The following is a 22,631-nucleotide window of genomic DNA, read 5'->3' on the forward strand; positions in this document are numbered from 1 at the left end:
TGGGTTGAAACTAAAAGCTGGAGGAAATTGAGGGCAAGCCACAAACTCGGGCAAGAAAAGATGGACATTTGCAAGGAAGAGAGGCACAACAGCTGGACAGGCTGTCCCTGACAGGAGCGAGTTATCCTTGCAAACACCATGTGTGCATCCCACAGCCTGTCTGAAGCTCCCAGTTCAGGGTGATTTGCTGGTCTCCCTCCAGCAGTCTCTTTCAGGGAGGTTGGAGGGTGCTGGCGGGAGCTAGAGAGTTTTCTTGCAGGCAACCCCTGATGTCATCTGTGCACTCCATCCTGCAGCCGAGCTCCTGAACTGGCAGAGCGCTGACCAGTGGCTGCTGGAGAGGTGCATCAGTGGGAGCCATGGCATGCGGCACTTCCGGGCCTTCGTCCAAGGAACAGCAGGTGGGCACGGGATGCTCCACAGCCCCTTCCCAGCCAGCCATGGGCCACCTGTCCAGCAGGACACTGGCACAGAGCTGGGGGCATGGGTAAGATCCCAGAGAAAGCTTTGGAAGGTGAGCCAGCAGCAGAGCTGGGAGGAAGATGCATTACCCTGGCTTTTCTCTGCTTTTCCCTCGGTTCATCCAGGTGATCTTTCCTTCTGCTTCATCCATCCTTGGGGCTTTCAGGGACTCCTTCCAACTCCCAGCCCTTGTCTGATCCATAGGGGAAGAACTGATTGATTTCTGGCTCATCACTGAAAGGCTCCTGGATCTGGACGAGTCAGATAGGAGTCAGAGAGACCTGTTCTTGTCCCTGGTCCACAGGCTGAGAGCCACTCACTTGCGTGAAGGCTCCAGCGTCATCACCCTCTGCACCACCACAGGAGCTGGGGATGAGCACTGCCCTTCCAGAGAGGTGGTCTTTCCCGGATATTCGCAGGGAGGTGGGATACCATCACCTTCTTGGTTTGGCTGGGGAACTGCATGGAGCCATCTCCCCATCGTAATTCCCTGCATCCATTTCAGGATCACTGCCGAAAGCCAAGCACATCCAGTCCATCAGCACAAGGAGGGAGATCCTAAGCAAGATGCAGGAACAGGCCCTTTTTATGATTCAGAGTTACTGGCTCCCTAAATTCTTCATATACTGCAAGATGGGAATGGAGGAAGAGGAATCATGCCAGCCTTTGCTCCAGGAATATCAGGAACGTTTATCACAGGCCAGCTGGCAGGAACCCCCAGGCCTTTCAGAGCCCTTCCCCACAATGCACATCAAAAGGAGACAGGATGTGTCAGGGCCCTACTGCAGCTTGAAGACTAAAGCAGAAATGTGGGCTCTGGTCAAGGAGGGGAGAGACACCCAAGAAGTGAAGATGGCCACTTTTCAGGTGAAACCAGAGAGGCAGCCAGGGCCAGCTGGGAGAACAGAGGAATTGTGTCTGGATAAGGATGCTTTGGGATCGATTCCCCAGCAGTCAGAGCATCCTGCAAATACTGCCTTTGGAGGCAAACGAGGAGTAACCTTTCCTGGAAGACCTCAGTCCAGTGCAGAGCAGGATCTAGAAAACCTCTGTAAGGAGAAAATCTTCTCTGACCTGCTTCCCTCTGCATCTCTTGCCCAACTGCCATCCTTAAAAAAGCCAGTCAAGACCTTGGATTTCCTTCCCTGGGCCCTTAGTGCTGAGGCCTGTGCAGGACGGCCCTTCAGAGACTTCCTGCAGTGCCAGAACCGGTCCATGGAGACTCATCTCCTGGATCTGTGGCACGACCTGGAAGAGTTTCTGCCTGTGGTGCTGGACTCCAGCAGAGAAAACAGCTTCTTCCTGCGCCATTTGATTGGGGAAAAGATCTGCAAGACCTACCTGGAGGAGGACAGCTTTGAGAAGCTTCCCTTGGACACCAGGACTGTTGTGAGTTTGTGGAACCATCTGATGTGTGGAGAATTCTCCCCCTGGATATTCAGAGCACAGAAGGAGATTTGCAAGGTACACAGGGGTGCTGGCAGTGGTCAGCCTGGGAGGTACAGCTGGCATTGGCCCTCCTGTGGTGATGTGAGGGCTGTGAGAATGTTTAAGAATTGAGGCATTTGGAAAATTAAGAGGAAAAGAGATTAGGAAGGGAAAACTTGTGGTCACCTTGTACTGGACCAGTGACCAAGATGCTCCAGGCCAGTGGAGAGGAGCATCCTCACTAGTCTGCTGGGCAGTAGAGCAGAGGTGAGCAGTCACTGAACATCTCTGATGACCCTGGCTAGATGCACATTCCAAGGGCTAGGAATGACAGGGCAGTGGCCACCTTTTTGCATCTGTCACTGGTTCCAGCACAACCCCAGTAAAACACATTTAGCACCCCAACCCTTCTGGGCAGCCCCTGGGCAGCCCAATGGACCAAGCTGGATGTGCAGGCTTGTCCTGGGCATCTCAGCAAGTTGTGAGCCACCCATGGCACCAGCACTGTGGCACTGCCTGAGCACAATCCCCCTTTGCTCCTCCTCAGCTGCTCTGCTGCCTCTATGAGGAATTTCTGGCTGACGATGACAGGACGTTCCTCCAGTTTATGGTAAGGGGAATGCAGAGGGGCATCCTCGGGGGGGTGTGCAGGCACCAGTGGGGATGTGAAAAATTGGAGAGACAGAGAAGGAGGGACGAGAAACCCAGCATTAGCTGGAGGTCCAGCATCCCAGGATATCTGCAGCCAATGCTGCCACAGGGTGACACAGCAGATCCTACCCAATTCCAGCTTCCTGGAGCAATGATCCTTAGCTCTTCCAGCATAGCATCCTCTTAAGTTGGCAGCACTGCAGGCACACCCTGCAAGAGCTCCCCGAGATAGGCAGTGATCCTGCCTAAAAGCAGGGAGAAACATATTTGCAGGCTTTTAGGGCAGGCAAGGGTGAGCCCAGCGCTTCTGGGAATTGATCTACCCTGGCTTTTTTCCTTGCCCACCCTACTAATGTGTAATTATTACTCCTATTAATGTGACTCATGTGCATGACACACATGGGATGACCCTGTCCCAGCAGCAGTACCTGGCCAGCACAAGGGGGAAGAAGCCATGCAGCCTTTTAGCCTGTGACTCAACCACCCTCAGGTTTTCCACATACTTTTTTCTACCAAAAAGGATGATATAAGAAATCAGAGTCACACAAGCACTCTTCCCAGACTATTATTCCTCCTGGCATCAGAAATCCCATAATACCTACCCCAAATTCCAGCATTACACCCAGAAACATCCTTGCAGGCAGAACCCCCTGAGCATCCCACCTGCTTTGGTACCTGCACAACCTATGCAGGCAATTTTTTTCACTGCAGATGGTGTTCTTCAAACCAACTGTTTTCCCCCAAATGAAATGTCAAATCAGCAGCTGATCCTGGAATTGTTAAGGAGAGGCTGTCAGGGCTTGGTATCCTCAAAGACCTGGCTCCCAGAGTCTCAGCCAGTGATAGCTGACCATTTTGGAAAAGTCAGCTGGCAGCTCCTGACCCCGACTCATTAACTGCTCTTGGTTGGAAGTTAATTAGCTGCCCAGGTTTTTGTGCATCTCTTGTCAAGGAAATCTCCCCTCCGAGGCCAGAACTGGTCTGGGAGTACAATTAGCTCTGCAGCAGGTGTTGGGGTTGTGCTCTCTGTGGGCACGATCCCCTGAGCCAAACTCCTCCTGGGTCTCCTGCTCTGGTGTCAGGGGAACTGCTGCGGGCTTAGCAGGTTTATTTTTGGTGCCTGCTCTCAGATCTCAACCAGAAACCAGCCACTCTGCCCCTGCTTGGCGAGCTGTGCAAACTGTTTGTCCATGGGGAGAGGCAAAACCTGCAGGAGGGTCTTGGGAGGGATGAGGGAGGCACTCCCAGCACACCAGCTGGAGCCAGCTCCAGCGACAGCAGCCAACAAAACAGGACACAAGGCTACCAGGCTGCTGGGGACACCTTCAGGGTTGTTTTCAGCCCTCCTGGAGGGATGTTGAACTCATCAGGAAAGCTGCAAGGCCATGTCTGGCCTACCTCTGGCTGCCTGTCCCCAGTACATTCCAACTGCAGGCAGCTGTGAGCTGGATTTAGGCAGCTGCATGGGTAGGTGTAAGGTCTATGCTGAACTTTGTGTTCACATAGATTCCTTCTAGACTGCCTAAAGCTCAAGCAGAGATCTAAATTGGGCAGGTTTGTAGTCTGACGCACAGTAAAACATGTGGGCACAGTGCTGGAGATGCGGAAGATGCTGTGTGCCATCATCCTGCCCTCTTCTCGCCACAGGCTCCAGGGAGCGATGTCCCCATGCCCAAGGTGCCAGGCCATGCTGCTGGCAGATGGGAACATTTCTACCTGTCCCAGAGGATGAACCAGTCCCTGAAGCTGAGCCAGGTCTTGCATGGCACAAGGAGCTTGGAAGGGATCTCCTCTGAGCACTGGCAATTACTTGCTGCTCGGGACCTCCAGAAAGGGGGTTCCATCCAGGCAGAGATGAAACTGTTCCTTGGCAGCACTGGTAAGAGGAGGCTCAGAATTCCTGATGTGGCTCACGTTGGCTGAAGCCAGTAAAGTGTATTTTATGCTCTGGCAGCGACCAGTGACCCTAAACAGGTCAGGGACATCATGGAGTGGGTTGGTACAGTGGGTCTGGGAGCCTTCATTTGTAATCAAAGCTTTGGCAGTGATCTAAGGGCCAAATTCTCTGGCCAGTACCAGAGCCACATCCCTGCACTGGCCTGGGTCACCAGATCAAATGAAGGCTACAGCAAAGTGACTAAAGCCCAAAGCTCCTGCCACCCCAGTTCCACATCTTGGCCTTTTCCTGAGGATGCTGGGACTGGCCATGCTGGTGCTACTGGTGTAACCCCTCAGCTTTGTTCTCTCATGCAATCTTTTGAGAATGGGCACCTGCGGTCACCTGAAGCATCCCTGTAACTTGTGGGCCATCAGTTGTACCCAAAAAATGCAGTGTCACAGGTAGAGCATGGAACAGGACACACAAGGAAGGTAACAAGTCAAAATCCAGCCCTCAGAGCCAGTGCTGAAGGGCTGTCATAGCCAGAGGTAATGGACATGGGATCTGTCCCCTCTCCTCTCTCTGATGCAGAATTCCAGAGGATGATGGCAGATGAGCTGGCTGTGGGTAGCCCAAGCAAGGAAGAGGAGCTTCTGCAGCTGATGAGTGCAGCACTTGGTGAGTCCAGTCCGGGCAGACAAGAGGCAGGGTGGGCTCCCAAACATCAATCACCCTTGTGGAGGTGCTCCAGGGACTGAGTGAGTAGGGGTCTTCCTTGCAGGCATTGCATCATCTGGTGGAACTTCTCCAGAAGGAAAGGCCTATCCATCCATGACAGGCTGTATTCTGGGGCATTAATCCAGCCAGGGAGGGTGGGAATGGGGGATTTCTCTGAAGCAGACGCTGAGGAGGTCAAACCATGAGAGGTGAAGAGCTCCCACAGTACTCAGTGTCTCCTGGGCCAGAGTGACCACACAGACACCATGTGGAGGCTCCAGGGTCAAGCTGTGAGCAGGCTCTGGCTGTCATCTGAGGAAGAGGCCAACCCTGTTCTGTCCCCACAGCTGTTGCATCCGAGAGGATTGCTAGAGAGAATGCTGCTGCTGCTGCAAGAAAGAAGTCATCTAGAAGACGCAGGTCCGGCACTTTGCAGCACAGAGCTTTGCTATTTCCACTCTTTCAGATTTTTCCCTGTCATACCACTGCTCCCTGTTTGGTCATTTGGCCCTTTCAGATGTAGGCATAGGTGGCCTGTGGGTCTAAACTGCAATTACCAGGGAAAGGAGAAAAATTAACACCCCCCACCCTCTACCCCCTGTTCAGATTTACTCTTCACATCTTGTGCAGGTCTCATGCACTTCATCCTCAATCAAGTCCTGGAATTCCACCTCGGCAGTGCTCAGATTCCCAGAAAAATCCCTTAAAATCACTCTGTAGCGATACTTAAATCTCTGGACTTGTGTCTTACCTCCTGAGAATACTCTAGCTGTGAGTCCTTGCAGCTCCACACTGGGACATAAAGCAAATGGAAAAATGATGGTGAGCACCTGGGTTGAGTTGATTTCTTCAGCCCAATTATGCAAATGCACCCTGCTCAACGTCCATCCCACCCCAAGGGGCCAGACAGCAACTGCTATAAATGCATTTTTCTATGAACCATCAGCCAGTACATTGATATTCCATCCAGACCCTCACCCCAAACCTACCAAATCACTTCTGGGCCTGCAGGCTGCTGGACTGGAGGAGGAAACACTGCAGATAAGCAGGACAGACAACCCCAAGGCTGTCAAGTGCAAGAAGAGAGCCATGGGGAGAGTATCTAGTGCCCTGTACCATTGTCCAACCTCCTCCAGGAACAGAAGTCGAGTGGGACCCCAACCCTGGGGCTGCCCCCTATCAGCTGCTTCCCCCCCTTCCACCAAACTAGTGCCCTCCTCATGCATCTGGCTGCCCTTGATGCTCTCTCTGCTCTCCCATCTGGCAGGGTTAAGGAGCAGGATGAGGAGGATGAGGAGGATGAGGAGGATGAGGAGGATGAGGAGGATGAGGAGGAAGAGCAGTACCAGCAGAAGAAAAAGAAGCAGAAGCAGACACAGAAGCAGAAGCAGAAACAGAAACAGAAGGAACAGCAGCAGCAGCAGCAGGAGGATTTATTGCCCTGGAGCAAAAAGCCCAAGTCTAGGCGTCGTCATCAGATGCAGGAAGGCAGAGAAGAACTCAAGACAGAGAGAATGGTAGGGAAAGACACTGTCTGCTGGCAGGCTGAGGATGTTTGCCAGGCAAGAAAGCGAGGAGATGCTGTGAGACAAATGATGTCACATAAATGGGGTGAGGTTGCAAAATGGCAGCAGGGAAAGTGTTTCTCCTACGGGCTCTGGAGTCCTGCTCACGCAGACTTCACCACATCTGGTCAGGACTGGCCAAGTGATTCACACCATCACCTGTGGCCACCAGTGAAACTGAGAAATACTGGAAAGCAAAGATGATGGATGGGTCACAAATCCCACTGCCAAGGCTACTCCAGCTCACAGTGGTGGGTCCAAACTGGAGGGCTCTGTCCAGGAGCAGCCCCTGGCTGATGCCACCTGTGCCATGTCTCCACAGCAATGGGCTTGGGATGCCATCCGGGAGCTTGTCAGAAGCTTCTGCAAGTTCCAGAGGGAGATGGAAAATTACAAACGCCGTGTGGAATTTGAGGAGTTTCTCCGTCAGGAGAGAGGAAACGAGAGGGAAAGTATGTCCAGTGTCCTGCCACCCCTTCTCCTCCCTCCCCAGGACATGCCTGGGTTTAGGTAGAGAAGAAAATGGAGGAAACGTGTACCTTATCTCCCACAACCATGACTTATTGCCCCGTTACGCTGTTGCATCTCTCTCAAACAATGTTGTCTATGCAAGTTTGCATCCCTGCCTCAAAAAAAAACCCCAAACCAGGAAACACTAAATGGAGCTAAGGTGAGACAGGCCAGAAAAATAAACAAAAGGAAATTATTTTCTGGGCAACAGGGAGCTGACCTAAACAAAAAGTTTACTCACAGGCTTGAGAGGAGGCTGGAAAAGCAGTTAGAAAAGTAATCTACTAAACATACAGAAACCCTGTATAGATAAGAGAATTTTTTATATGGGGGAAACAACAGATTTTTCCTTTTCATCCTCACTCATCTGCTTGTGGGCTCTGTCAGAGCCAGGGCAACAGCTAGACAGACCGGGGGGCTTTAGTAACAGGCCATTCCCTATGGAAACAGTGAACATAAAGACTCCATGGGTGCAAAGAGGAGGAGGGATGGAGGAGATTACTAAGCTAGTTGGAAGGTGTCATCCACAGAGGTAGAAAGGTCCTCAGCAAATTGAATGCAGGTAAGGGAAGCACAGGTGAGGTGAAGGAGCAAACTCAGTGCTGAGGAGCAGGACGCAGCATCTCTTCCCCTGTCTCAGACCTGCCCATCAAGGAGAAGAAGAACCAAAGTCTCTCAAGGACCCCCCGCTCCCACAAGGGCAAAGCCCGGCTCGAAAAGGTGACGCTGATAAAACGCTGCATTTTGGACAAACAGGTCATCGTCGTCAACTTCCTCGTCGATGACCTCCGCTTTTACCTGGAGATGGACAAGTAAGTTCTTCCTCCACCAGGTGCTTGGGTACCACCACAGAATCCCAGAATGGTTTGGGTTGGAAGGGACTTTAAAAGTCATCTTGTTCCAACTCCTGGCCATGGGCAGGAACATCTCCCACTGGACCAGGTTTCTCAGAGCTCTATCCAACTTGGCCTTGGCACCAGCCTCCCTTGGCCCTGGCCCAAAGCCATCTCTGATGGAGACCTCCAAATCCTCCACTTCAGCTTGCAGTCATCCCCTTGCTACAGGTTCCTGTTTGAAATCCTTTTGGTTTAGTAGTCCCAAGCAATCCAACATTTTGCCTACACCATTCTGGAACTCCCAGTTGCGGTGGCATTTCTCCCTTGACTTTGTCCATGTTCCCAACAAACCTGTAAGACCAATCCATGGCCAATGGACACCAGCCCTACAGCCAACACCCCCACAACAGGCAAATCCCCAGCTTTCAGTCCTCCTCTTTTCCCAAAAAGGGAGAACATCACCTGCCCCAGGTGAATCCTAGGACCACGAGGGTGGCAGAAGAGGGAGGTGGCTTTTCATATCTCCTGTGTCACTGTTCCACACCTTGAGGACTGCTTTTTCTGGCCAAGAAAATACTAACTTAAGCAAGAACATGACTGTCTAGCCTGGCAGTTACCAGCACTTGTCTCAGAGCAAGACCCCACATGCCTTTGCAGGTTTTCCAGGTTGGCTGACTCCGTGGAAGCTGTGGCACCCTGCAGCATGCAGTCAGAAAAGCACATTGCCTTTCTCAAAAAGAAACTTGACATCATCAGCAGACTCTTCCTGAACTCTGATATCCCCCCAAAGCTGCGGGTGAGACCCTGGGACCTGCCCAGGAAGGCTGGAGACTGCTGCCAGCTCACTGCTCAAGGCAGCGCAGCTGGGAACAGTGGTGGCGAAAGAGAAACAGGCAGGGGTCTGGATCTGCTGTGGTGATTTTGGGGCATGCTCTGGAGCTTGGGACTTCTACATGGGCTGTGAGGGGTGGGAAGCAATCCCCCACCAGACCCAGATAGACTGAGAACAAGCATGTGAATAAGGATGGAAGAAATGGGGATTATCCATTACCTGCTGGACAAATGCCACGGCTGAAGCATCAGGATGCTGCTGCACAGCACCAATCCAGTCCTTTCACTGTCCAGAAGCCAATGCCACCATCACCTCCTCCCCACTGCACCCACTCCATCCCCTTCCAGTAGCACTGCCATCTCCCCTTTGGAGAGCACAATGCTTTCCACAGAAATCCAGGTGGGATCCTGCCCTTGTGTCTGGGGCATGCAGCCAGGATGTAATTTGGTTCTTTTCTTAAAGACTGCTGAGGTGGGGCCAGGGAGAGAAACCCAGCCCCATCAGGAGTGCTGCAAACTGTTTTGGTTTCTTCTGTGCCCAGGTCAACATCTCTGATAAAGAGAGGGATTTAATCTGGCGTTTATCTTCCAAGGGGCCAGTGACCCGGGCCATCTACCACAATGCCAAGGTCACCCTCTTCCCCATCCTGATGTACTTCTGGAGAAGGTACCTATCTATCCCCTCTCTCCCAAGGTGGAGGAGGCTCTGTGGATGCCAGCCTTTATCGCCAGCCACTTGTTCCTCTGACATGCTGAAAATGCAGATGAAACACTCCCCAGGGGCTCAGCTGGAATTTTCTCCTTGGAGCTTGACTGTCTCCGGTGTTTCTCACGCAGGTTCTGCACCTGGACAGTGATGAGGAGCTTTCGGGCCTATGCAGAGGTCAGGAGCTCTGAGATCCATGACGAGGAGAGGAACTTTCAGCTCATGAAGGGGGACAAGAGCTCCCAGGTCCAAAAGGAGGAGAGGAGTTCTCAGGTTCCCAAGGCAGGCAGGAGCTCCTGGGACCACAAGGAGGACAGGGTTCCAGCCTCTTCACCTCCTGCAAAAACCTCCTCCAAAGTACCCAAGATCCACGGTCCCAGGAAGCTGGTGGCCACTCCCTCTGCTGCACGTTTTGCTCCAGGTTTGTTCTTCCAGTGCAGACACATCCAGACCTGGGGGTTTGGTATTCTACAGGGTTCCCTTTAAAAGACCCCCTCTTTCATACAGCTTTGAGGCTGTATGTGGTGTAGGCCTGCTGGAAAAATGGAATGGAGTATTTTTCTCCTGTCAAAATGAGTCAAAACTGTCCAGTGGGATTTTAGAAATTTTCTTTGGTGAATAGGGAAGTGAGCACAGAGACTTCCCAAGCAAAGAACTGTTGTGTAATTCCTATTTATTTCAATAACTGAGTTAAAAATACTCAGGAATACCCCCTGAAACAGAAATTAAAACCCCAATCTTTTGGGTTGCAAATCAAATGGGAGCAGGAAAAGGAGAACAACTGTGTAGCCAAACACCAGGCACAGTGGCATTCCATGGAGGGTGCTTTGAATATCTGTAATGGAGAATAAGCTCCATCAGGATTTGAGGTGACGACACATCCAGGGAAAGAGATGTTTTTTCTTTCTCATACACTTGTTTAGTTTCAGTACACTGAATAACTCTAAACTGAACAACACAAAGTGGTGCTGAGTGCTGTCAGTCAGCCTGACAACCCACTCCTTGGCTGAATATTCATTTGGAAATTGTCTAATTGATTTTTGATTAAAGGGGAAACCGAAATAGGCACATACTAATCTTGCTTTGATGGATGAGTGGGCATCAGCAAGCTGCTGTTCTGCTCCCTGTCATTTATCACTGTCAAGTTCTGGTTAAAAAGCAGCAGAGTTTGAGGGTTTGGATCTCTCCAGGCAGGTGCTTGAGCTCCTGGTCCACAGCAGGGCTGGGGTGACAGAGCCCTGTGCTCCAGGAATGCCAAGCCATCTCTGTAGCTCAAACCACCTCACACCTTGAGTATTTCCATGGACAACATCCGATGTTCAGCTTGGGTCTCCACCTTGTTACAGAGCTTCACTGCACTTCCAGGACCTTCTCAAACGTAGTTGTTTTAATGCAAAAGTCACCAAAAAACCTCATGTATCACATATGTATTCCAAGCTAGTGACAAGAACAAGGACAGTGTTTGCCAGGGTCTTCAGGGAGCAGAGAGAGTGACATTTAAACTGATTCAGATTAGAGATAAGGAAGTTGTTTTTTACACTAGAGGGTGGTAAAACACTGGTACAGGTTGCCCAGAGAAGCTGTGGCAGCACTATCCCTGGAAATGTTCAGGATCAGGTTGGACAAGGCTCTGAGAAATGTGGTCTAGTGGAAGGTGTCTCTGCTTATGGCTGGGGGCTGGACTAGATGGCCTTGAAAAGTCCCTTCCAACACAAATTATTCTGTGATTAAATCAGTGCAAACTGTTGCAAGGGTTAGGACAGTCCCAAGCAGCACAGCCTGCTTTTAACTACAGCCACAGAGAGCAACTGCACTGGGAGCTGCTCTGGACACATAGAAGACTGTGATCTCTCCAGCATGGACATTAATCGCACAGAGACTGTCCCTGGGACAATAGTCCCCAAGCCACTGGTCCTTGCTGCATCTCACAGGGATGAGTAATGGGAGCCAGGCAGAAAAAATCCCTCAGCTTTCCTGGCATGTGGGGACAAGATGTGTGACCCAAAATAGCAGCTGTTTCTGACTGTGCTGATGTCCACACCAGCTCCTGAGACATTTTTCTGCACCTTAGGCTTCCACCAATGACGTTTCTCTAAGGATCTTGCTTTTCTGACGTTTAGATAAAAACTTGCTTTTGAGCTGGGGGGGAAAAAAAATTGGTTTTGTTGCCTTTTAAAAAGCACTGAAATTGCTGGGGAAAACACCTGTAATTTCAGAGAAAACCTCCTGTCACCCAACTTATTTTGAGGGCTGCGCAGATGCCGTGTGAGGAGGGCTTGGCGGTGGCAGGCAGGGACCTGTGAGCCATCACCAGGCGTCACTGTGGCACTGTCGCTCCCTGAAAGCCTGGCCACGCTGCCCGACCCCAGGGTGACTCCTGGGACAAGCTGCCCAGGCAGACACAAAGCCTGGCACATTTCCCTATCTCCCATTTCTTCCACCCAGGACCCCCCCAGCCTTGCCGCAGCACCAGGTTGGGACACGTCACCCCCACCCTACAGCCCCCAAACTGTTTTGCAGTCAGGGAGATCTGGGTAACTCAAGTCCTTGCTCAGCTATCCTTCCTTGTGCTCTGGGCAAGCCCCAAGTGGTTTGAGGGGGACAACACAGCTGTACTCCCTCATTTGCCATTGGAGCACTCCATGTCTTTTCCCTCACCAGGTAAAAAGCCTATCATTATCTTCACGTTGTCAGAAGGGCTTGAGCTCCTGCTGCCACGGCCCCAGAAGAAAACTGAGCCTTCAGAGGAGCAAAAGGGTGAGCCAGCACTGAAAGGGACCCTCCTGCTCCTGAGGGGAGCTCTGGTGGCAGGGATGGGAGCTGGGCTTGAGGGCTCCCTGCAGCAGCCCATGGTGGGAAGTTTGTGCCGTTGTTTTTCTCAGATTCCGATCTGAGTGGGGAGAAGAGGCCATCGCCTAGCGAGTCTGCCCTGCAGGGCGGGTAGGTGGTCCCAGAGGTGTTCACCTCCTCCAAACCACACCAGCACAGGCTGTGGCTCCCCTTAAATCCCAAGGATTTGTGCAGGATATTGCTCACCCCCACCATCTCCAGTAATAGTCACAGAAAACTCCCAGCTGCTGCACCTCTCCATGCCTAGAACTCCTCCCTGGGACACAGCCCTCTGCTCATCCCTGATCACCCACTCCATGGCCAGAATTCCTCCCTGGGAGCACACAGCCATGTGCTGGTTCCTGATCACCCTCACCCTGCCTCCAGCAACAGCAGCCACTGATGCAGCATCTCTTCCTTCCCTCCAGGAACTAAGGGGGTAGGACAGCCTGCCCTTGAGCTGGAGCCCTCCCAAAACACCACCCACATGAGTGGGATCCAAGGAAGCTGAGCAGCCTGGACACAAGAAATTGTTTGCACTTAGTCAGCAATAAGACCTAAAAATAAAGCAATTCACAGCATCGTCCAGCTTACCTGGTGACAGCACAGCAGCTCACAGCTCTGCAGTCGTAGCAGGGACATGCTGTGATGTGTTACCAGCTGAAATACCACACAAGTCTCCTTCCTCACATGTATCTGTAAAAGGTATCTCAGCTCCTCACCTTTCTACACAAATTAAATACTTCCTGTGGGTGGCAAGGCTGAGAGAGCCTACTTGGTTCACTTAGCTGTCCCTGGCTGCTGAGATGGTGCCTGTTTTGCCAAAGCTTTTCTGATTTTCCAACAAAATCAGCTCGTGCTTGACTGGGGCTTCAACATGCTTTTTTTTTGGTGAGGTTTTGGTTTTTTGTTGTTTTTTTTAAAGCCAGTATGTTTAAAAAGCACTAACCAAATCATAGCAAAGGCCCCAATTTTCCCCAGGTGAAACTGAGTCAAAGTGGCTTTGCCAAGTCACCAGGAAGCTGCAGAAATCACAAATATTCTTTGGACCTCATGAAGAAAAGACCACAACCTTTATCAGTTTGTCAGAGGCAAGCTCTCAGCTTTGTCATTTTCAGCTATTTTTAACCACTTTTAATCCCAGATCCTAGAAGAGTGCAACCTGGGAATAACACCAGGTACATTTTGAAGGCAGATGACAACATGTTTCGTATTTATCACTTATGATTATCAACACTTTGCTTCTTGAGGATCAAAACTACCCAAACCCAGTAACTTTTACTTAAATGAAGTGCTTGGGAAGCTGATGCCATTTCTACAACATGAAATGTGGCCAACTCTCAAAATTGCCCTTGTGCTGGGAGATGATTTTGCCCTGAAAGCTTTCAGGCCCAAAAACTTGCTGTGTTTTTGTGAGCCCTTCACTAACACTCCTGAGCCCAGCTGAGCCCAGGCCCTCGAAGGCCTCACAGATGTGCCTGAAGCCCAGCACAGCAAAACCACAGCTAAGAACAGGCTTCACTCCACTGCTTCTGTGGGCTGGTTTGTGGGTTTGTTTTTCAGAGCAGCAGATGAGGCATGCTGAGCTGGGAGCACCCCCGTGCACACAAACATGTCCTCAGCATGCAAGACCCAGGACAGAGAGAATCTGATCCCATCACACTGGGCTGAGCCAGCTGTCCTGGGGTGTTGCTGCCTGTTCCGAGCTTCCCCTCCCCCCTCCCAAAGACATGTGCTCAGAGGTCCTTTGTTCCAAGCGCGGGCAAAGCCAAATGTAACTCAGACTCTTCAGCAGTGTCTGACTGGCCGGTCACCCCGGGTGCGCCCCCAGTCCTCCCCTTTCCCCTTCTCCTAATAAAGGATGGTCGAGGAGAGGCCACGCTCTCTCACTCAGCTCAGCGACTTTCCTGCGAACATCTCTGGTTGTCTGTCTCGTTTGAAAGCTTCTAACTGCAGGGAATTGAGCAGGCAGGGAGCTATATTTCTCCCTCTTTGCTTCTGCTGATGGTATTTGCTCTGCAGCTGATTCAGGTACCGATTTTAGAGCTACCAAAGTGCTAGATCGCCCTTGCTACCTCTCAAGGCTGCTCGAGGCTTTCTAAGGCATTGAAATACAAGCGCTAGCCGGTATAAAGCTGAAAAGATACCTTCCACACTGGGGGGCCCCAGCAGAGGAAAAAGGCAGAGGCACAGCAAATACAGGCAGCACAGCAGGGGAATGAAGTGTGTGGGGCCAAATCACACCTTTGGGCACCATCCATGAACTGCAAACCTGCCCAGGGCAAAGGAAAGCAGCACCTCCCAGGTCGGCATCGATGCTGGGAGCCATCAGCACTAATTTTGGCAGTTGGTTCTGCCCCCAGCTGTGCCCCAGACACTGCCACACCACCCAGCTGCAGTACTGCCCGCTGGTTTTCCATCCTGCCTGGCTTCTCATGGAGCACTGGCCCATCCTTCTGGGAGAGGCAGGCTGGTATTTTCTCCAGCCTTGCTCCCAGTCCTGCATTCTTTCCTCCCATGGTCTGATGCTCTGGGAGCAATCTGCTCTGAAGATGCTGTGCATGGATCAGATTTCTCCTCTGACAGCAGCCTGTTGGTTCTTCTGGCTTCTCAGAAAGCAGGACACAGCTCCGCAGAGCACAGGAGCCATCCCTGGAAATTCTTCCCAGCAGTCAGATTGCCCCAGAGAGATAAGTCACAGCCTCCCTGAGTTTAATCACTGCGCTGTTTTGGGCATGCCTTTTGAGGCTGCCAAGTCCCAGGCCTTCAGCGAAACAGCCAAGTGATGGAAGAAGATGCAGAGGTCACAGAAAGCTGGAAACATGGCATTTTGCAGGAGGCTGGAGGAGCCCGGCCCGTGGCCTCACTTCTCCTCATGCAAGAGCAGAAATGCTGCTGTAGCACAGGGCACCCCATAGCCCCCTGCTCTCCCCGCTGCTGAGAGCTGAGCACACATCTCTGGGTGTCATCCTGCCTTCTGGGCATGAGAAAGGCACAGTGAGCAAGAAAAAAAGAGCAGGGAAGAAGGGTAAAAACCCAAAAATATTGGCACAAGAGGAGTCAGCATTCTCCTGGTTGCATTTTCTTATCAACAGTTGTGTAGTCAAACTTCTATTACATATTTAAAAGGTTCCCAGGACTGTTACAGCGGGGATTCTGTAACACAATGTATCAAACCAGGAGGCCCATAGAAAGAAATATCTATGGACAGATTCTTGGTAGCTGTTTCAGAGATGTTTATCTCCCCAGCCGCACGGCCGGGGCTCTGCCCAGGAACCCTCACAGTCCGGGCTGAGGGTCCCTGCCCGCGCAGGGAACACAAACCAACCAATGGGAACGAGGCTGAGCAGGGGCAGGGAAACCCCGTGCCTGTGCCCTCAGGGCCCCTCTCCCAGGGCTGCACGGCAGGGGGAGGAGACCCTGACATTTCACCCGTTTTATTTTAATAAAAGGAGAATGAAAACGGCTGGGTAAACATAACAAGAACAGTTTTAAAATAATACAAGCCACACTCCTGAGCCTTTAAATGTCCAAACAGATTCTCTGGAACATCTTAAGGCTGACAGAAGGGAGACAGGACTCTCCGGGCATGCTTTGTGGGGAAACTGAGGCAGGAGAGGGTTTAATTTCTTCCCTCCCCCTTTTCATGCCCCCCTCGGCATTGGAGAGGAATTGTAGGGAAAGGGAATTCTATAGGGAAGCCATGGGGTGAAAAACGGATTAGGAATAAACTGGGGATGGGGTAAATTTAGGAAGGGGTTCATATTGGGTATAGGATAAAACGGGAAAGGAGGTTGTGGGTAGGGAAGCTGCTGGGATGGATATTGTTCATAATTTTGTGCATAACGGCTGCCTTTGACTGGAATACCTCCAGGCCCAGTAACATTCGCTGCTTGTAAACCCTTCTTTCCTTGTACTATATCAAACTGTACAACTTCCCCATCTCCTACACTTCGCAGGTAATTTTTAGGGTTATTCCTTTTAATGGCAGTTCTATGGATGAATAAATCTTCCCCTGTATCATCTCGTGTTATAAATCCATAGGGTTTTTTTTACATTGTATCATTTCACAGTTCCTGTGATTTTCGTTGTTATAACTTATCCTATCACATGCTTGCGTGTTTGTCGTGGCTGCTGGTCCTGCGTGGCCGCCGCCTCGCTGACTCTGATGTATTGGCCGGGCCCCCGCGTTGCAGCTGCTCCGCACCTGCCGAGCGGCGCTGCTCCGGTGCGTGTCTGGGCTCTGCGCGGCCCCGCGTTGCCATCGCCGCCGGTCCCGCGCCCTGCGAGCGGTTCCGCTCCTCCAACTCCACGCTGCTTTGAGAGTGGCCCTGTTTCGGCTCGGCGCTGTGCGGCTTCTCGTGTTGCTATGGAAACCGCCGCTTCTCGCTCTATGGGGCTCTCCAAGCTGTGTGCTTGGAGCGGGCTTCCACGCCGAGCCCTGGTTCCTGGCTGCTCGTGGCCCATGGCACCCGCGGCGCCTGTGGCATCGCTCCCTCACTCGTGGTCGCGTGGCAGGGAACCCCGAGGCAGGGATGGGGTCTGTGATAAGGCGCGGGCTCCCGAGGGGGCCGGGCGCATCCAGCGCAGGCACCTCCGCTGGCACGGCTGCAGTCACGCGCTCCTGGGATGGCTGCTGTGCAGTCTCAGCCATGGGATTATGGCCATCCTCTGCTCTAGGGGTAATGGGACCATACAAATGATCCTCAAGAGCTTCTGTCGCTAGTCCATGTTTTGTTTGATCCCTTATCTTATCCCAGATCTCGTACCTAAAACACCCATGACTAGTTCCACGAGGTTCAATATCAAAAAGTAAGTCTCAAGAAGTATAGAAGAAATTTTTGAAAAGCCAGTTAAAAAATGTTTTAGATCTCCCAGAACAAATACTTTCTTGTTTTGTTGTTCAAGGATTCCGTTAACTTCTAGATACATTTTTTTCTGTGGCTCAGAGAGCCACATTTCCTACAATTCTTCCATAGTCTAGACAGAATATCCAAACCAAGGTGAGAAGAGAGAGATCTAGAGTGGTTTTTACGCACAAATTTTCTGTCCTTAGGGATCTGTGTCTTGCCGGCAATTCTCTACCATTTGTTACAGCGGGGATTCTGTAACACAATGTATCAAACCAGGAGGCCCATAGAAAGAAGTATATAAGGACAGATTCTTGGTAGATGTTTCAGAGATGTTTATTTTCCCAGCTGCACGGCTGGGGCTCTGCCGAGGAACTTCCGCAGTCACAGGACCGAGGGTCCTTCTGCCCGCGCAGGGGAACACAAACCAACCAATGGGGAACGAGGCTGAGCAGGGGCAGAGAAACACTGTGCCTCCCCTCAGGGCCCCTCTCCCAGGGCTACATGGCAGGGGGAGGGACCATCAGAAGGATCTTTGCTCCAGGCCAGGACCACTGATGCAGGTGGTGGTTCGATAGTGCTGCAGAATCTTCTTGTGCAGAGGGGATGGGGGAACCTCATTCCTAAAGGAGTATAGAATCTGTTTTCTAGGCAAGTTTATTTCAAGTTTGTTTCTCCGTGGGGTCATTGAAAGAATAACAATCCCAGTTTGAAAAAAACCCACAAAATCCAGCCTTTGCAACAGCTGAAAAACATTTCCATAAGCAACATATAATAATAGTGCAAATCAGAGTATCCAAAGCTCATGGCTTTTACACCAAACACTTTGGAATCTTTCCTAGTTTAAGTCCTCCATACTCTGTCCCTGCATGTGCTTTATCCCATCTCCTTACTCACGTCTTCAGCTCTTCTGCAAGTGAATAAATAAAAAATGAAAGGAGTGATGGTGGGATCAGACATGGGACAGGAGGCAGTGACATTCTACAGAGAAGGGTCCTGGAAGTCTGCAAAGTGACTGTATGCAGGTTTCTGGCGTAAACTGTTGTATACATAGATGGTAAGTTTCGGAAAAAACTTCAGGAAATACTTGGCATAGTCTCCTATTTTGTTGCTGATCCTGAAAGAGAACAAAAGCAAAAAGGATTTTTAAAGCTTGTCCAAGGGGTTAATATTCTAGGATGCCCTTGCAGAGAAAAAGCCATTCCAGAGGCTTTCTGATAACATGGGGAGGTTTCCTAGAAACCCCAGAGCTGCAACTTTTCTACAACTTCGCTAAACTCCTCAATAGTTTGGTTTTTTTTGGTTTTTTGTTCTATTTCTCCAGCACCTCCATCTGCCTAATCCCGCTTTCATCTTGGACAGCGCTCTTAGGCACATGGTGGGGATTCTTGGGCTTGTCCTGGACAAAGACAGGACTTGGTGATCCTTGTGGGTCCTTTCCAACTCAGGATATTCTCTGATTCCATGCAATTGTGGCAGGGGCGATGATGAGAACATGTACCCTTTGTCTTTGTGTTCATCCATGTTTCTCATGAGACTTAAGAGGCCAGTGACGTTGTTGTTGTGTTTGAATGGTTTTGCATTCCTAGGATTTTCCATGACATCTAAAATATCTTTGTCAATCTGAAAGAAAGCATATAGATTATTCCCTGCCTTTCACACTCACAAAACCAGCACATCTACTCACTGCAGCCACTGCCTTTTTGCAGGGACATCATTTTGCATGGGAAAATCTCCTGACCCTCAAAAGCCTATTTCTCACCACGAGCAGAAGAGTCCACTCTGCAGGGCTATTACCACAGGCCTGGTTCCTACGGTATATCACCGTGTCCCGCAGCCATAGGGAGGAGGAGGAGGAGAAGATCCAGCAGGCAGGAATTGTGCAGCAAGATTGATTTATTTAATTATTTTACAAACTCTTTTATAGACTTTTTTCTTCATAGTCTAATTGGACAAAGGATCAGCCACCCCTTGGGGGTGATTGGCCAAAATCCTAAAACATCCATTATCAAAATATTTTCTACTATACCATAACCAAGACTTTCCAAGGTTGCAGGTGGCTTGGTTGTTTACATTCCCTGCTACCTCTTCTGTGAGAGAGAAAAGTCTCTCACGGACTTAGAAAAATAACAAGAAGATCCTCACTAACAGCATTTTTGTACCTACACAGGGCATGCACCACACAGCCCCCTGATTTGTCTAAGTGCTTCCTCTCCTGCCTTGCCAAGGTGTGGCTTTACTATTAGGACTGTCAACATGGCACAGAAGATTTTCATGGATGCCTGGAGGGCAGGAGGGAGTCCAGAGTCCTCATCCTCTGCGCCATTGATGAGAGCACATGGCCTCCTGTACTGAACTGAAACTGTCAGATCCCAAATGATGTGGCACAATGTCACCTGCCAAAGCAGGCCTGGCTTCTCTGCTTTTGAGACAACCAACAAAACACTTCTGCCAGAAATTTGCTGGTAACAAGGGCCAGAGGCCCTTGTCTTAAGTGGCCACCAATAAATTTTGAAGGTCTGCCAGCTAATTTGAGAATGACCAACCCCTTCTACCACCCCAGTCAGCAGAGCTCCCTTTAGCATCAACATCTTTTGACTATGTGCCTTCAGCTGAATTGTTTCTCCCAGTTGTCTGTATTTGTGTGGGGCTACTTTTTCCAGTTCATTTTTAAACAGAGCCTGTGAAACACTCAGGAAAAGCTTCAGCCTGAATGTCTAGTTCAAACCTGACACTAATCCAGATTTAAGAGGATTACCTTTTTGGTCCACTGTGGATAAGGAAAAATTGTCTTAGTGACATTAGGACCTTGAAAAATACTTTTTTGGTTTTGGATGTCTTTGATTTGATTCCATATACTCTTCAGGAAGTTGAACCTGCTGTGGGATGAGAAACTTCATTAGCTGCAATGGGACATCACTGTTCCCAGCACCACAGGCAATTCCCACACCAAAATTCCACATCCTTTGTACTCCCAGGACTTACCTCTGATTACTCCAGAAGTAGGGATGTTTGCTTAACCCTTCCAAGCCTCGTTCATCACGAGAGGACAGGCTTTGTACAAGGTCCAGAGCCTCTGTGTAATCTGGAGAATTGGGAGCCAAATCCTTGATGCCAACTTGCTAGAGGGGTTTCCTACCCCCTGTTAAAATGTAGAGCATGAGCCTGCCCAGGGCCTGCAAAGAGACATCACTGCTCCTGTGCCACACGCTCCCAACTTCCAACCTAATGGAAGAGGACTCATATCCCTAAACCCTGTAGGTGCCCAGAAGTTTAAAATACACACCCATACAAACCTTGAAGCTGTGTGCACGAGGACAGAGGAGATGGGCATCCAAATCACCATCACTCTTAAGCAACATCTGTCATTACATTCCCACAAATCAAGGTATTTTCTAGTCAGGGATGCAAAAAGCCTTTCCCTAGGGACCCACTGCAACAGCGAATATCAGAGAGCACCCAAAATTTTAAACCATCAGTTGATTCACAGAGAACTTACCTCTAAATCTGAGTTTACAAGTTCTTCTTGACCTTCAATCAACCTTCTTTTATTACCAAAGTCCGCCAAGTAAATTTTGCCACCTAAATCTGAGGAAATAAGAGAAGTTTTTAACAAATAAAGGTGGCAGACCTTCATGCGGTCCATCACTGACTTCTGGATGGCCCCTTCTTTAAAAAACATGTTCTCTGAAGGCATCTGTGGTGGGTTGATCTGCCTGCAAAGCCCTGGAGGAGGAGGGCAGAGCTACTGAGATGTGCAAGGTTGTTCTCTCTGTGAACATATCTGTACTTATTTAAAGAGGAGATCTAAAGCCACCCTATTCAGCACAAAGACATCAGTATTTTTACAGACAGCTGTGAGACCTTCTTCTCTAAACTACATGGAAAGCAAAATGAAAACATAATGAAAGCAAAATATAACCTATTACGTAGTTCCCAGGCTGTAGATCCTGGTGAGCAAGTCTGAGGGAATGCAGCTCTCTCAGTGCCTGGAAGATCATCTTCAGAGCAGCTTTGTAATCCTTTCGGCCTTCAGCATCCTGCAGGTGTTCCTGGAGGTTTTTTTCCCAGAGTGGGAAGCACAAGTACATGCAGCCTTTTTCCTTCTCAGACTGGAAGAGCTTCAGTAGATGTTCACAGTGAGAACATTGTTCAAAGAACCTTTTCTCTTTGTCACCCTCTGAACTGAAGGTTATTCTCACTGCTACCTCTGTCCCTCCATGGAGCCCGAGGTAGATGCCATCCTGAATTCTCTGCTGGATGTACGGAAATATCATCAGTTTGCCAATCATGGGCGATACATTCAATCAAGCTCTTTCAGCTGGGCCCTCCAGCATTTGCTGTTTGGCTCCCAGGCTCTGGGGGTTTCTGGAACAAATCTGGCCTTGTGCTCACGAAGGTTTTCCATGCTAAGAGAATGATTTCTCCTTGCAACTGCAAGAAGATTCCCATCATCAGTCCTTGCTCCCTTTTCACACAACAACTTTGCTATATTGCAATCACCTTTCTCCACAGCCACCATCAGGGCTGTGTGCCCTCCTCATCCACATCAATATCTATTTCATCCTTTTTCAACAAAGCTGTCACCAGCTCCGGGCTCTCAATTTCAAGCCAGGATGAGCGCAGTTTTCCCACATTCATCTTTCCTCTTCACATCCACACCATGCTCCAGCAGGAATGAACTGTGGAGACAGCTGACTTGTATCTTTTTTGTCTGAACCCTTCTTTAGAGCATGGATCAAGGCATTCCTGTCTCTCTTGTCACAGATGTTCACATCAGCCCCCATCTCCTGGACTAGGATTTTCACGGCTGAGAAGTGGTGCTCCCTGCAAGCATCCATCAGCGCTGTGGCACCTCCTTTGTGCAGCCTGGCTTTCTCCTCACTGGTCACCCTCCTCAAATTCACCTCTTCTCTGCTGTACAGGAATCTCAAGGCTTCCTCCTTCCCATACCATGCAGCCTCCATGAAAGCTGTGAAGCAGTTGATGTCCTGGTCGTTAATGTTTGACCCACGCTCCAGGAGGAGCTTCAGGATATCCACGTTCCCTACTATGCCTGCCTCAATAAATGCAGTGCCACCATTGTCCTTCCTGGCATGCAGAGAAGCTCCCCTATCCAGCAGAAGATGGACCAGGTCCTCCTCACCAGTTTGCACTGTGGTCTGCAGGGGTGTCCAGCCACTGTCTACCTTGGAGTTCACATCTGCCCCTTGCTCCAGCAGCTCTAGAACAGCTTCTTTATCCCTGTTCTTCACAGCAGCATTTAACTTGAAGTTAAGGACTTCTGCTGTCTTCATGCTGGGAGGGTTAGAGACCTTCTTCTGGTTTTGAGCTGGGGGCTTCATGGTGGTCAGAGGGAGGGCTCTG

General features: G+C 50.3%; 2 protein-coding genes across 2 annotated transcripts; one reads left to right on the forward strand and one right to left on the reverse strand.

Annotated features, from left to right (window-relative positions):
• Positions 1-364: 364 nt before the first annotated feature.
• RGSL1 (regulator of G protein signaling like 1) lies at positions 365-12,529 on the forward strand (the record flags this gene model as incomplete). The annotated part of the gene is given in 17 exon segments (XM_082286970.1): positions 365-401; positions 667-885; positions 968-1,926; positions 2,438-2,500; positions 4,189-4,420; positions 5,012-5,098; positions 5,485-5,557; positions 6,037-6,235; positions 6,454-6,654; positions 7,025-7,154; positions 7,853-8,024; positions 8,706-8,844; positions 9,422-9,599; positions 9,602-9,624; positions 9,628-10,006; positions 12,247-12,342; positions 12,468-12,529. Coding segments are annotated over 17 exon segments (3,249 nt in total).
• Positions 12,530-18,245: 5,716 nt separating this feature from the next.
• RNASEL (ribonuclease L) lies at positions 18,246-22,609 on the reverse strand (the record flags this gene model as incomplete). The annotated part of the gene is given in 12 exon segments (XM_082287009.1): positions 18,246-18,381; positions 18,766-18,887; positions 20,023-20,143; positions 20,250-20,386; positions 20,390-20,440; positions 20,764-20,852; positions 21,187-21,573; positions 21,576-21,797; positions 21,800-21,873; positions 21,875-21,950; positions 21,953-21,994; positions 21,997-22,609. Coding segments are annotated over 12 exon segments (2,070 nt in total).
• Positions 22,610-22,631: the final 22 nt, after the last annotated feature.

This window comes from Coloeus monedula (genome assembly GCF_965178545.1).
Source record: "Coloeus monedula genome assembly, chromosome: 9".
Classification (NCBI taxonomy): Eukaryota; Metazoa; Chordata; class Aves; order Passeriformes; family Corvidae; genus Coloeus; species Coloeus monedula.